General features: G+C 48.1%; 1 protein-coding gene across 2 annotated transcripts in view; it reads left to right on the forward strand.

The window, feature by feature from the left end:
- The window catches only part of MTOR (mechanistic target of rapamycin kinase), a 137,933-nt gene that overhangs the window by 56,768 nt on the left and 67,808 nt on the right, over positions 1–13,357 (forward strand). For both annotated transcript variants that reach the window (XM_039234939.1, XM_039234938.1), the window contains exons 26-28: positions 2,633–2,775; positions 5,382–5,544; positions 5,651–5,796. In XM_039234939.1, the coding sequence (XP_039090870.1) occupies positions 2,633–2,775; positions 5,382–5,544; positions 5,651–5,796 (452 nt within the window). The remainder of the gene's footprint in view (positions 1–2,632; positions 2,776–5,381; positions 5,545–5,650; positions 5,797–13,357) is intronic.

The following is a 13,357-nucleotide window of genomic DNA, read 5'->3' on the forward strand; positions in this document are numbered from 1 at the left end:
GCTGTGTACTGCGGAGCAGTCCAGAGACCTTTTGTGTAGGGAGGAAGCCACAAGCCTCTGGATAGAAAAGGACTTGATGTTGCCATTTTGTTCAACAGAACAAGGTCTGAAAGTCAAGTAACTAGTGTCAGTCTTCCTCCTGGCTCAGGGTTCTCATTGTAAGATCATTGAGAATCGTGCACGTCATTTTTCAGTTTGCCTCGTAATATCTCTGTTTCAGTTTCTATGATGTCACTTGCTGATAACTCATCGGAAACTAAACCGCAGGTCTCTGGTTTACCCCAGGGAAGTGATGGGCTGATTCGTTGATGGTTAGGTGCCGTAGCACATGGGGATGCTTTTACTCCCTGGACAATTTCGCTTGAGAACTTCTGCTCTGCTTTACTCAGTTTCCCTAGTTTAGGGAGGATCCATGTATCAGTTCTGCTGGAAAACTTTTTTTTTTTCTTAAATTTTAAGGTTTATTTACTTTTTTTTTCTTAAATAGTTTATTGTCAGGTTGGTTTCCATAGAATACCCAGTGCTCATCCCCACAAGTGACCTCCTCCATGCCCGTCACCCTCCTTCCCCTCCCCCGCCCCATCTGCCCTCAGTTTGTTCTCAGCATTCAAGAGTCTCTCATGGTTTGCCTCCCTCCCTCTCCCCCACTATTTTTCCCCTTCTTCCCCATGGTCCTCCGTTAAGTTCCTCCTAATCCACCTATACATGCAAACATATGATATCTGTCCTTCTCTGCCTGACTTATTTCGCTCAGCATAATACCCTCAAGTTCTATCCACGTTGCTACACATGGCCAGATTTCACTCTTTCTCATTGCCATGTAGTATTCCATTGTATAGATAAACTATATCTTCTTGATCCATTTGTCCGTTGATGGATACTTAGGCTCTTTCCATGTTTTGGCTATTGTTGAGAGTGCTGCTATGAACAGTGGGGTACATGTGCCCCTGTGCATCAGCACTCCTGTGTCCCTTGGGTAAATTCCTAGCAGTGCTATTGCTGGGTCATAGGGGAGTTCTATTGTTAATTTTTTGAGGAACCTCCACGGTTTTCCAGAGGGACTACAAGGTTTATTTACTTTTAAGAGAGAGAAAGAGACAGAGTGCGAGTAGGGGAGGGGCAGAGAGAGAAGGAGACACAGAATCCAAAGCAGGCTCTAGGCTCTGAGTGAGCTGTCAGCACAGAGCCTGATGTGGGACTTGAACTCATGGACCATGAGACCATGACCTGAGCCAAAGTCAGACACTTAACTGACTGAGCCACCCAGGTGTCCCTATAGGAAAATCTTTTAAGAATATATTTTAGGGGTGCCTGGGTGGCTCAGTCGTTTAAGCGTCCAGCTCTTGACTTGGGCTCAGGTCATGATTTTGAGGTTTGTGGGTTCGAGCCCCGTGTTGGGCTATGTACTGATGGTGTGGAGCCTGCTTGGGATTTCTGTTTCCCTCTCTCTCTGCCCCTCCCCAGCATGCATTCTTTCTCTTGCACAAAAAAAATAAATAAATAAACATAAAAAGAATTTTAAGGATGCACTGTGAAAGTTGGGCTAGGCCAGTCGAAAGAGATGTCATTCTGAGAATAATAGCAATCATTTTTTTGCTCATCCCTTCCAGCTGGGCGCTTTAGGTATTTTATCCTTTGATGCAAAAGACTGAGGCTCAGATGCAGCCTACAAGTCATCTGCCCAGAGTGCTACAGCTGCTGAGTGGCCAAGCCAGCATTCCAGCCGGTATTCCTGACTTTGCAGTTATAGGCACTCACAGGAGCGCTAACTTTGTGCCGAGCACTGCTCTGAATCTCTTACGCATATTTAACTTAATTAATCCTTAAAATACCCTGGGCGGTGGGAATAATTACCTCATTTTACAAGTGAGGACACAGGCACAGAGATGTCACTTGCCTGAGGTCAGCCAGCCACTGAGTTAGGTAACAGCCATGTGAAGCCAGGCCACCAAGCTGCAGAGCGTGGCTGTGGCCACAGCACTATCCTGCCCGTCCCCGGCACCTGGACCTTCCCGTCTACCTCCCTGAGCTTCCCCTGGGCCAAACTCTTCGTGCCTGGAAGGCTCGGAGTCTTGAGGAAAGTTGGAGGGGATAGATCAGAAAGTGAAAATTAAATCTGTTCGATTCCTTTCATCCCATTCCACCACAGCGCCGCGTGCTCTGGGCTCAGGCCCGCCTGATCAGAACGCGATTCTCGGAGGCATGAGCCTGAGCATTTTCCCTCTTCCTGTGTGGCTCTCCGGGGTCAGGTGAGCCAGTGTCCTCCTGATGAGCGCCCAGGGCCCGTCACACCCTGCAGGGGCCGTTAGGCTTTGTCGAACACACCCTGCATGATGGCCCCATCCATCGTGGGTCTGTAGAGCTGTGGCCTTTGCTGGTAGAGAGCGGGTCCAGCACAAATGAGTTGTAAAACAGTCTTTTTCTTCATTGTGCTATATTCCAAAGGTTGCTGCTTTTGTTTTATGGCTTCTAATTAAATGTTCCTCTTTTGTATTTGTGCTCTGAGGGAATTTTGTCACGAGAGGTAATGATCTTCTAAATCAAGGACGGACTGATCATTAAATAGATGAGGGCACTTCACAACCGGCCCTTGGAGCTGATGATTTTTTCCATTGTCTCCTGGGGGTTACAGGCCTGGGGAGCTGCCAGAAGGGTCTCCAAAGATGACTGGCTGGAATGGCTGAGGCGGCTGAGTCTGGAGCTCCTGAAGGACTCGTCTTCGCCTTCCCTGCGCTCGTGCTGGGCCCTGGCTCAGGCCTACAACCCGATGGCCAGGTACGTCGTGGCCGGGCGCCCTCCTCCCCGGCCTCAGGGAGGGACCAAGGGGATCGGCACAGAGAAAACGATATAGAAGTGTTCTTTTTTATCAGCGGTAGCAGTATAAAAGGCTAGTATTTTTAATTTTGCCAACTTGTGGCGGAAAAAAAATAAAAAGGCAAATTGAACAAGCTCATATCACAAGAAAAGCACCCGTCTTAACCTTGCCAGCTGACCTGCCTTGGTAGATTTAGGTCCAGAATTTTAATTACCAAGTCATTTACAACTCTGAAAACAGCGACGTAACAGTTTTCTAGGACTGCTTTCCAATAATCGCGACACTCGAACCCTTCAGTGCTGCGTTACAAATAACCCCAGAACCTGCTGGTCCTAAACAACAACAGTCATTTGTTTTGCTCATGAGGCTGCAATTTGGACATGACCTGCGGGGGCAGCTCGTCCCTACTTCAGTGTCAGTGGGGCTGTTTGTCAGGGGCCAGAGGACCCACTTTCAAAGTGGCTCATTCACCCGTCTGGCAGGTAGGAAAAACCCTGGCTAGGAGCCTGGTTCCCGTACGGGCAGCTCGTCCTGCGGGGATCATTCACAGAATACTGGCAGGTTCAAGAGTGAGTGTCCCCAGGGGAACAAGGCGGAAGTGTGTGGTGTCTGTAAGACGTGGCCTTGGAAGTCACACGATATCCCTTCTGCCGCACTCACTTGTTCAGGGCAGTCACTGAAGCCCATTCCCATTCAAGGGGAGGAGAGAATGGATGCTGCCTTTCGATAGGGGAGTGGGAAATTTCCAGGAGAGCATGTACAACAAGAGATGCTGTGGCAGCCATCTTTGGGAAATCAAATTTACCATAAAAGATACTGGTTTTGGTTTTTTTTCTTAATTTATTTTTGAGAGAGAGAGAGACAGCATGAGCAGGGGAGGGTCAGAGAGAGAGGGAGATACAAAATCCGAAGCAGGCTCCAGGCTCTGAGCTGGCTGTCAGCACAGAGCCCAACGCAGGGCTCAAACCCACGAACCGTGAGCTCATGACTTGAGCCGAAGCTGGACACTTAACTGACTGAGCCACCCAGGTGCGCCAAAAGATACTGTTTTAAATAAGAAATCTTAAACAGTCATTGAAGATTTGGCTTATAAAAAGTTGTACTGCACGTAAAAGATTGACAGTGTAATGTAAGTGAACGAAATGGAATACAAGATGGTTTAAGTGTGTGATTTCAACTATTCAGAACACTCGTACATAGGGAAGAGATTAGAAAGTAATACAGCAGTGATTAAGTAGGAAGCTCTAAGGAGTAGTTATTTTCTTTGTCAGTGTTTTTCTGTTTTCCAAATTTTTCTACAGTGCGTAATGATTATTTATAATGGGGCATAAAATGCTGGGTTTTTTATGCTTTAAAAATAGTTCCTGGGATATCCCTGATTGCACAGTGTGCAGCTTTCACATGCTCAGCAGATACGAGGTAGCTCTCTTCTGCTCTAACTCACATCTGAGCACAGTGGCATCCGAAAAAGGCTTGTGATAAAACACGCATATATGTGTTTATCCCCGTAGTGCCAGGTGTGTGCATTCGGCCTTGGATGTGGGTCAGAAAGATTATTTCTTAATTTACACGGGACTTCTTTTGGTCTTCATGTTATCCTTTGAATTTCACCTTTAGTTTTTTCCAGAAGATCCCAAAATTACACACATCGGTCTGGCTTAACCTTTGAAATGCATAATAAAAGAGTATATGTAGAGGCATCAAATGCTCAATGCCTCCATTATAAGCACATCTTCTAGTTTCCGAGGCCCTTCCCCCAACAGTCACCACAACAGAGGATGGGGTTGGAGTCCAGATGTCGGGCATAGCAAACATGTCTGTCCGTGTGATGCTTTAATTATGTAAAGGAGTTGCAGGAGTCTTAGAAAGGACAGCTGTGGCTCGAGGCCTCTGTGCGTCTCCGCGGTGAGGTTGGCATAGAGGATCCTTCGAGAATTTATGGATCAGGATTCTATCCGCTAACGCTTCTAGTTTTTTAAGTTCTGTTTTCATGTCTATGACCCTTCAACTAAGGGTTCTGGTTGTATGTTGAAAAGCAGTCACAGGTGCTGCCTCTGCCGCTTCCGATTTTAGGAATCTGGTCATGACCTGAGAAGTATCCCGGGAATCATTTGGAGATTATGTCCTGAACCTGCTAATGCTAAGTCCCCTTTCTTTTCATCCCCTCCAAACATGCAAAATCTGCCAGGAAACGTGCCTGTGGAGACAGGTTATTTCCCCTCGCACCTCCCCACACAGCTTCCTGTGCGCCGCATCTGTGCCTGCGCTGTAAACACAGGAGTCCCTGGCCACATGCGCTTGCGTGAAGGGACTTAAAGTTACATAGAACTTAAAACTCCATTCCTCAGGCAGCCTTAGCCATGGATCAAGTGCTCATTGGCCAGTGGCTACTGTATCCTACAGGAAAGATACAGAGCGAAATTTCTAGAAGTTCTATCGGACAGCACGGGTCTGTGTGAGCAAAATCAGTGGCGCCGGGAGTAGTTTGATAGGAGTGGCTTCGTGACACCAGGCAGAGTCACAAGAGGCATTTGCCAACATCTTTTTCCATTCTCTCCACCTTCAGGGATCTTTTTAACGCTGCGTTCGTGTCCTGCTGGTCTGAACTGAATGAAGATCAGCAAGATGAACTAATCAGGAGCATCGAGTTGGCCCTCACCTCACAGGACATTGCCGAAGTCACACAGACTCTCTTAAACTTGGCTGAATTCATGGAACACAGTGACAAGGTGAGTCTTTTCCCCATTGTCCAGACAGAGCCTGACAGGACCCAGATGGGAGGGAGGAGTGGCCCGGCCGCCGTGTTCCTAGGCCGTGGGTTCTGTTCTGCCCTAGGGCCCCCTGCCACTGAGAGACGACAACGGCATCGTCCTGCTGGGTGAGAGGGCCGCCAAGTGTCGAGCATATGCCAAAGCACTACACTACAAAGAGCTGGAGTTCCAGAAAGGTCCCACCCCTGCCATCCTAGAGTCTCTCATCAGGTAGGCTCAAAACCTTTTTCATTGCTGCCTTTGTCTGAAACGACCTCTCTCCCCTCCACTGCCCGGTGGCCAGATCACCGCCTTCACGTGGGGACTTCTGCTCTATGAAATCGGCTGCCCAGTCTGGCCAGCACGTTTAAACATGATGAGGTCGCAGATGGCTCTCCCTGCTGTCGGAGCTGTAATTGTCATTTCTGTTGACCCTCGGCACATGGGTTCCCATGATTTTCCAACCTGTGCTTGCTTGTATGAGCAAAATGAGTCCAGAAGCGATTCCAGGCCCAGAGCAGCCTAGGAACCATAGATTGGACACCTGGGTTCGATTGCACTCTTGGGTCGGAGCATGAGGTACTGGCTCCACTTCCTCAAGGGCCACTGGGGTTTTATTGCCCGCTTCTTCCTCCTCGGGGGGAGCGGGGGGGTCTGTGAATGTAACAGGCAGAGTGGAGTCTGAGATTCAGTGATCTGTTCCCTTGGAGTGGTTATATGCTCTCCTCTCGGAAGATGGTTTTGAGTCTTCCGGGGACAGGGAAAAAATAGGCTATTTAATAAATTTTCTGCTGTTACGAAATGAGAAGCAGCCTCCAATGTTCGTTGCAGCTCCCAGAGACCTGTTCACGTCCCCTAATGATTATCAGAGAATATTAACTCTGGGATCTAATTATCTTCATGTAAATGTTAACACGGTTGATTATTTCACTACAGATAGTTTAGGGGAAAATCACCAGCTAATAAGTACCTCCTCTGTGGCTGAGACAGTCTGCTGTGTATGGCGCTTCCTTTATTTGAGGGAATAATCAAATAGCCAGCCTGCTGGCCAGGCCTGCTTTTGAGTGAATGCTCAGTATTCCTTTAAACACTTTAAGAAGTGACCAAAAGGCGAAAGAGTCATGTTTTTGTCCAAATGAAGTGAACTTGGTGAGACCGTTGATTTCTAAGATACCACCTAGAAACAGATGTCAGCACGCCACCCTCTGGGGTAGGTAGGCTTCCATCTCAAATTAGGTTCGGCAGATGTGAAAACCTGCATTTCTTCTCCCCCGTCCCCGTCCACCCCCCCCCCGGCTTAGGTGATACCATTTTCCTTGATAACGGGTAGAAAATCTGGCAACTGAATATAATAACTTCAGTGTCAAAGAACTAGTTTTGCACATTAGTTTCCTTGCTGACCTTCCTCCGCTCGACCCCTCTCTGAAACCCCCCCTCGTCCCACCCCATGTCTTTCTCCGTGTTTGACAGTCACGGAAGCATTAGTGTGTATGTTCACAGACTTGTAACAGGAAGGTGTAGGCAGAGGCCTGGAAAAGTATCCAGGAAGATCATTCGCTTCTTACCCGGGTGTAACTAAAAGTAAGTCCTCAGAAATCTCTACGGATTGATCTTGACTTTAAGCACAGACGAATAGAACCCTGTGCTCCCAGATAAAGCCAGTGCTCTGAGCTCTGGTTTATCCCAGCCTGACTGAGCCGAGTTCGCAGTGCCACCTCCCTTCAGTGGTCTCCTCGTCTTCTCATCACTCTGCTTTTCTGTTTCCGTTGGCCGCTTTTCCTACCGGAAATTGCTTTCCCCAAACCCCATGGCGAGGTTCTGCTGTCGTTGTCCCCACACATAGTTTGAAGAAACAGGCTCAGGCAGGGGCGCCTGGGGGGCTCAGTCGGTTGAGCGTCCAACTTCAGCTCACGTCATGATCTCACAGTTCGTGGGTTCGAGCCCCGTGTCGGGCTCTGTGCTGACCGCTCAGAGCCTGGATCCTGCTTCGGATTCTGTGTCTCCCTCTCCGACCCTCCCCTGTTCACGCTGTCTCTCTCTCTCTCGGAAATTAAAAAAAAAAAGAAAAACGAAACAGGCTCAGGCAAAGCTGCCATCAGAGAACATGTGCCCAGCACCTCCCTGTCCTCTAGCCGAGCCCTTGGAAACCCCTCCCAGGGGTCCCGCTGCTGGGGGTGCGTGTCCCTGAGTTACTGCGTGGGTCCTGTGTTGGAGACGTGGCTCCTCCATGATAGCTTGAACTCCCTTCCTCGCAGTGGCTACCGGGGAGCTCACAGCGCAGGTCCTGGCCCACCTCTACAGACTCCTGACCTCTAACAGACTACAGACCCTCGGCCTCTCCCTCCTCCCAGCTTCATGTTTGTCTTTCCTGCTCTTTCCCTTCTCTGTCTGTGCGCTTTCTTAAAGCTTATTCTAGAATATCTCTTTCAGTCGACTGTCTTAAATTCTCTTTGAAACCGTCAGGTTAACTGTTCACAAAAACATCTTTGCACGGCTGTTTCTTAGTTTTTGTTTTTGTTTTTGTTTTTGTTTTAAAAAGCCATGCTGTGCTGCCAGTACTGTTCTCTTGCTACTGGTCTGTCGGACTTCCTACCTATTGACATTTTTGCTGTCTACTCCAGGACAAATTAAATCCCACATGTAATCCCCAAACCAGGCTTACATTGAGACAGTGTAAACCATGCCCATCTCCTCAAAGTTCATAATTATCAGCAAGCGTAAGTGCTTCGTAAGGGAACTGAGGATTAAATGGTATCGAATTATTCGTAAACATACACACCATACAGGCACACCGGCTTTTACATAGTTAGCCTGTAGCACTAGGTTAAGGGGTGAAGGTCTGGTGGCCTGCTAACTCAGACCATTAGGGCTGCTGTAACAAATTGCCACAGACTGAGGGGCTTAAACGACAAATACTTGTCACGGTTCTGGAAGCTGGGAAGTCCAAGGCCAGGACGCCAACACAGTTGGGTTCTCGTGAGCACCTTCTTCCAGGTTGCCCCACGGATGACTTCTCTCTGTGGCAGAAAACAGAGAACAAGCTCTTTGGGCTTTTTTTTTTGTTCGTTTATTTTGAGAGGAAGAGAGAGCGCACGAGTGGGGGAGAGGCAGAGAGAGAGGGAGAGCAAGAATCCCAAACAGGCTCCCCGCTGTCGGCACAGAGCCCAGCACAGGGCTTGAACTCACGAACCATGAGATCATGACCTGAACCAACACCGAGAGTTGGGTATTCAACCAACTGAGCCCCCAGGCTCTTTTTTATGGGGACCCTAATCCCATTTGTGAGGGCTCCACCCTCGTGGCCCAATCACCCCCAAAGACCCCACTTCCAAATCCCATCACACTGGGGGTTAGCCTTCAACACAGGAATTTGGGGGGACATAAACATTCAGTCCACAGGATGCCTCTCCTGGCCCCCAAAATGCATGTCCTTCTTAAGTGCAAAACACATTCATTCCATCACAACAGCCCCAAAGTCAACCCATTTCAGGATCAGCTCTATAGTCTCACCTAAATATCGTCTCCATCAGGGACAGGCTTGAGACCCTAGGTGCAGTTCATCCTGGCGCAGAATTTGTCTCCAGCTGCGAACCTGTGAAAACGAACAAGTTACATGCTTCAGAATCCACTGATGGGGCCGGAACAGGAGAGACATCCCCATTCCAAGAGACGGGGAAGAAGGAGAGAGTGATGGGTCCCACGCAAGTCCAAAACCAAGCAGGGCAAACCTCATGAGATCCCCAGGCTTGAGAGTAATCCCTTTTGGCTGGGTCCTCTGCCCTCCAAGCCCTCTGGGTGACGCTCTGCCTCTGGCCCCGCCGGGACAGAGGTCCTGGCCCCGCAGCTCGACCAGCTACACAGCCCTGCGGTGGCCCTACCCCCGCGGCTTTGGGCCAAGTTCACGGGCCTGTTAAAAGCAAGGCAATGGTCCTCCTTTTTTAAAACAAGCAGGCAGCCCTGCTGATCTCTGAATCGCCTTCAGGATCATTCTTTACTCATTCACGGCCAAATAGCTCCATAGTCCTGTCCTGTAAAATCCAAGAAGTTCAAGAGTCTTCCTTCATTCCCTCCTGTCTCTTGGCCTGTCTGTTCAATGTGGTAGTTTTCCTGCTGGAGGAGCTGGTTAGGTCCGTGGTTCATGACACAAGTCCCCTCAGCAAAGCATCACGTGGCCACACCCTTCGTGTTCTCTCCAAATGCAGGTACTCATTTCTTACAGTATGGATAGGCCAAGAATTTCCCAAATCTTTAAGTTCTGGCTCCTTTTTTGCTTAATCCGTCTTCGTGGTGTTTCTCTCCTCTCTTGTTTTACTCTAAGCAGTCGGGAAGAACGAAGCCACCCTCAACAGTTTGCTTAGAAATCTCTTCAGCTAATACCTGGTGTCGTCATTCGCAAGTTCTACCTTTCACAGAACACTACGGTGTGAGCACAGTTCAGGCAAATTATTTGCCCCTTTATAACAAGGATTGCCTTTTTCTCTATTACCCGGTAACTGGTCTTCCTTTCCATCTGAGAACTCGTCAGAATGGCCTTTACTATCGAATTTCTATTACCATTCTTTTTTTTTTTTTTTTTTAATATTTTTATTTATTTCTAGGAGAGAAAGAGACAGCGTGAGCAGGGGAGGGTCAGAGAGAGAGANAGGGGAGGGTCAGAGAGAGAGAGAGACACAGACTCTGAAATAGGCTCCAGGCTCTGAGCTGGCAATCAGCACAGAGCCCGACGCGGGGCTCGAACCCACGAACCGCGAGATCATGACCTAAGCGAAAGTCGGACGCTTAACCGACTACGCCACCCAGGCGCCCCTCTGTTACCATTCTGTTCTCAATTATGCACATTCTCTAAGAAGACAGAAGCTTTCTCTCTAGTTCTCTTTTTTCTTTCTGAGCTTTCACCAGAATTTCCCTTTGAGGGTCCATTCGCAGCGGTCTGGGCTTTCTCCCACACGCAGCCCAGAACTCTCCCAGCCTCTGCCCCCTGCCCCGTTCCAGAGTCACTTCCTCGTTCTTAGGTATTTGGTACAGCAGCACCCCGCATCGTGGTACCAGGTTCCTGTGTTAGTCCATTTGGGCTGCTGTGACAAAACACCACAGACCGCCGGAGCCTGAATAGCATTGACTTCTCATGGCTGTGGAGGCTGGGAAGCCCACAGTCAGGGACCAGCACGGCTGGGTCCTGGTGGCACCTTCTTCCAGGTTGTCACCTTCTCACTGTGTCCTCATGTGGCAGAAAGCAGAGCTCAAGCTGTCTGGGGTCTCTTTCCTCAGGGCCCTGATTCCGTCCGTGAGCCACCCCACCCTCATGACCTAATCCCCTCCCAAAGGCTCCACTTCCAAACACTTTGGGAATTGACTGCAACATAGGAATTGGGGGCGGGGGGACACACATTCAGTCCATAGCACCTGCTTCTCGTCCCAAGTAGAAGAAAGTTAAGTGTCTCATCAAAGCTGGATACTTTCACTGCCCAACCCCTGGCAAGTAATCCCATTTTTAAAATGTTTTCTGACTGAGATTAGCAGAATTGAAACTGAAAACTGGGGCCGGCGCTTCTGAGGTGGCCATACAGCTCCGTACCTTCTCTCACACGTCATGGAGGATGAAACAGAATGTGCTTTACTCTCGGGGGTGACACTGAGTTCTCCTTTGGTTCCTGGTGGTTCTCACTGACCTCTGTAGGGTCAGAGACGGTGTGGGCCTCGTCTCTGAATCCTTGGTATCCATGCTCAGCCTGCACCAGGAGAGGTGCCTGGAAAGCAGTGGGTCTGATCAGAATCCGCACACCGCAGGCTAGGTGGCTGGGGGCGCCCTGTGTCCCTGAACAGCTAATCTCCCCTTTCCCTCAGCTGCGACCTCTGAGTTTTCCCAGATGGGTGAAGTGAGCCACAGACACTGACTTAGAGCCTCAGTGTTTGGGGTTTGTTTGTTTGTTTATGGTAACATTTTTTTCTTCAACATTAACATTGTCATGAGAAGTTTATACTCTGTTTACTCAATTGGGTACCTGTAAAAATATGAGTAAATTTCAGCAGCTATAGGTTTGGATTAGGACACTTTAAATGCCTTTCCCCCAGACTTTATTGAAGCATAGTTAACAAATACAATTGTATATATTGAAAACGTACGACATGAAGGCGAGCACCTGGGTGGCTCAGTCAGTTAAGTGTCCAACTCTTGATTTCAGCTCAGGTCATGATCTTAAAGTTCATGGAACTGAGCCCCGCATCTGGCTCTGCACTGACGGCATGGAGCCTGCTTGGAATTCTCTCTCTCTCTCTCTCTCTCTCTCTCTCTCTCTCCAAATAAACATTTAAAAATAATAATAATAAATAAAATATACAACTTGATGACTTGATACACATTATGGAATGCTTATCAAGCTCAAGATTATTAACACAGCCGTCACCTCACATTGTTAACTCATGTGTGTGTGATGAGGAAGCTTAAACCCCTCTCAGCAACTTTAAAATGTACGGCACTGTGCAGCTGTGGTCCCCACGCCGTGCATGAGGCCCTTAGAACCTGCTCATCTTACACGGGAATGTTTGTGCCTTTCAACCTGTCTCCCCATTTCATTTCCCTGGTTCTCCACACCCCTTAGCAACCACGGAAATCAGGTGGTGGTTTTGGTTTTTGTTTTGTTTTTTTTTTTTAGATTCCACATGTAAGAGATACCATATGGTATTTTTCTTTTTCTATCTTATTTCACTTAGCGTAATGCTCTCCTGATTCATCCATGTCGTCATAAATGGCAAAATTTCCTTCTTTTATATGGCTGAATAATATTCCTGTGTGTGTGTGACATTTTCTTTATCCATTCATCTGTCACAGGACACCTAGGCTGTTTCCATGTCTTGGCCACTGTGAATAATGGTGCAGTGAACATGGGAATGCAGATATCTCTTCAAGATACTAATTTCTTTTCCTTTGCATTATATACCCAGAAGTGGAATTTCTGTATCATGTGGTAATTTTATTTTTAAAATTGTACCCGTCTCCATTCCCAGTAATGATGTACAAGCGTTCCCTATTTTCCACATCCCCGCCAACACTTGCTATCTCTTGCCTTTTTGATAACGGCCATCATACCTGGTATGAGAAGATATCTCATTGGATGGTTTGCATTTCCCTGAGGATGAGCGATGTTGAAAACCTTTTTGTGTACCTATTGGCCATTCCATGAATGTCTTCTTTGGAAAAATGTCTATTCAGGACCTTTGCCCCCTTTTTAATTGGAGGATTTACTTTTTTGCTATTAAGTTGTATGCTTCCTTTACGTATTTTGGATATTAGCTCCTCACGAGGGGCTATAGATGGCAAATCTTTTCTCCCTTACTGTAGGATGCCTTTTCAACGTATTGCTTCTTTGCTGTGGAGAAGCTTTTTAGTTTGAGGCGGGCCCACTTATTGATTTTAGCCTTTGGTGCCTAGAGCTTCAGACGTGTTTTAGTTGTGGGGTTAGAGGAGAAGAGAGAGGGGATTATTAGCTACCTCTGCCAGAGGCATCTATGCTTTTACTGCTCTTCTCCTAACCCCCTGATCTTTTTATCCTCATTTTCCAGGCAGTACTGCACTGGCTGCCGGCATCTCTGACTCCCCGCCTGCCTTGGGGAGTTTGTTTGAAGGCCTGTCCTGCGGAATGCCCTGCTGCAGTACACTTCTTCTCTGCTCACTCTGTTCCTTTGAAAGTCCCCTAGTTCTTATTTCTAAGGTTAAATAGGCTCCCAGCAGTCCAAGAACTGTAGGTACAATAGGGAACACCGAGGGGAAATAATGGCTTACCTTATGCTGCCT

Source organism: Hyaena hyaena, unplaced genomic scaffold (genome assembly GCF_003009895.1).
Source record: "Hyaena hyaena isolate Hyena2069 unplaced genomic scaffold, ASM300989v1 scaffold_94, whole genome shotgun sequence".
In the NCBI taxonomy this organism is placed as follows: domain Eukaryota; kingdom Metazoa; phylum Chordata; class Mammalia; order Carnivora; family Hyaenidae; genus Hyaena; species Hyaena hyaena.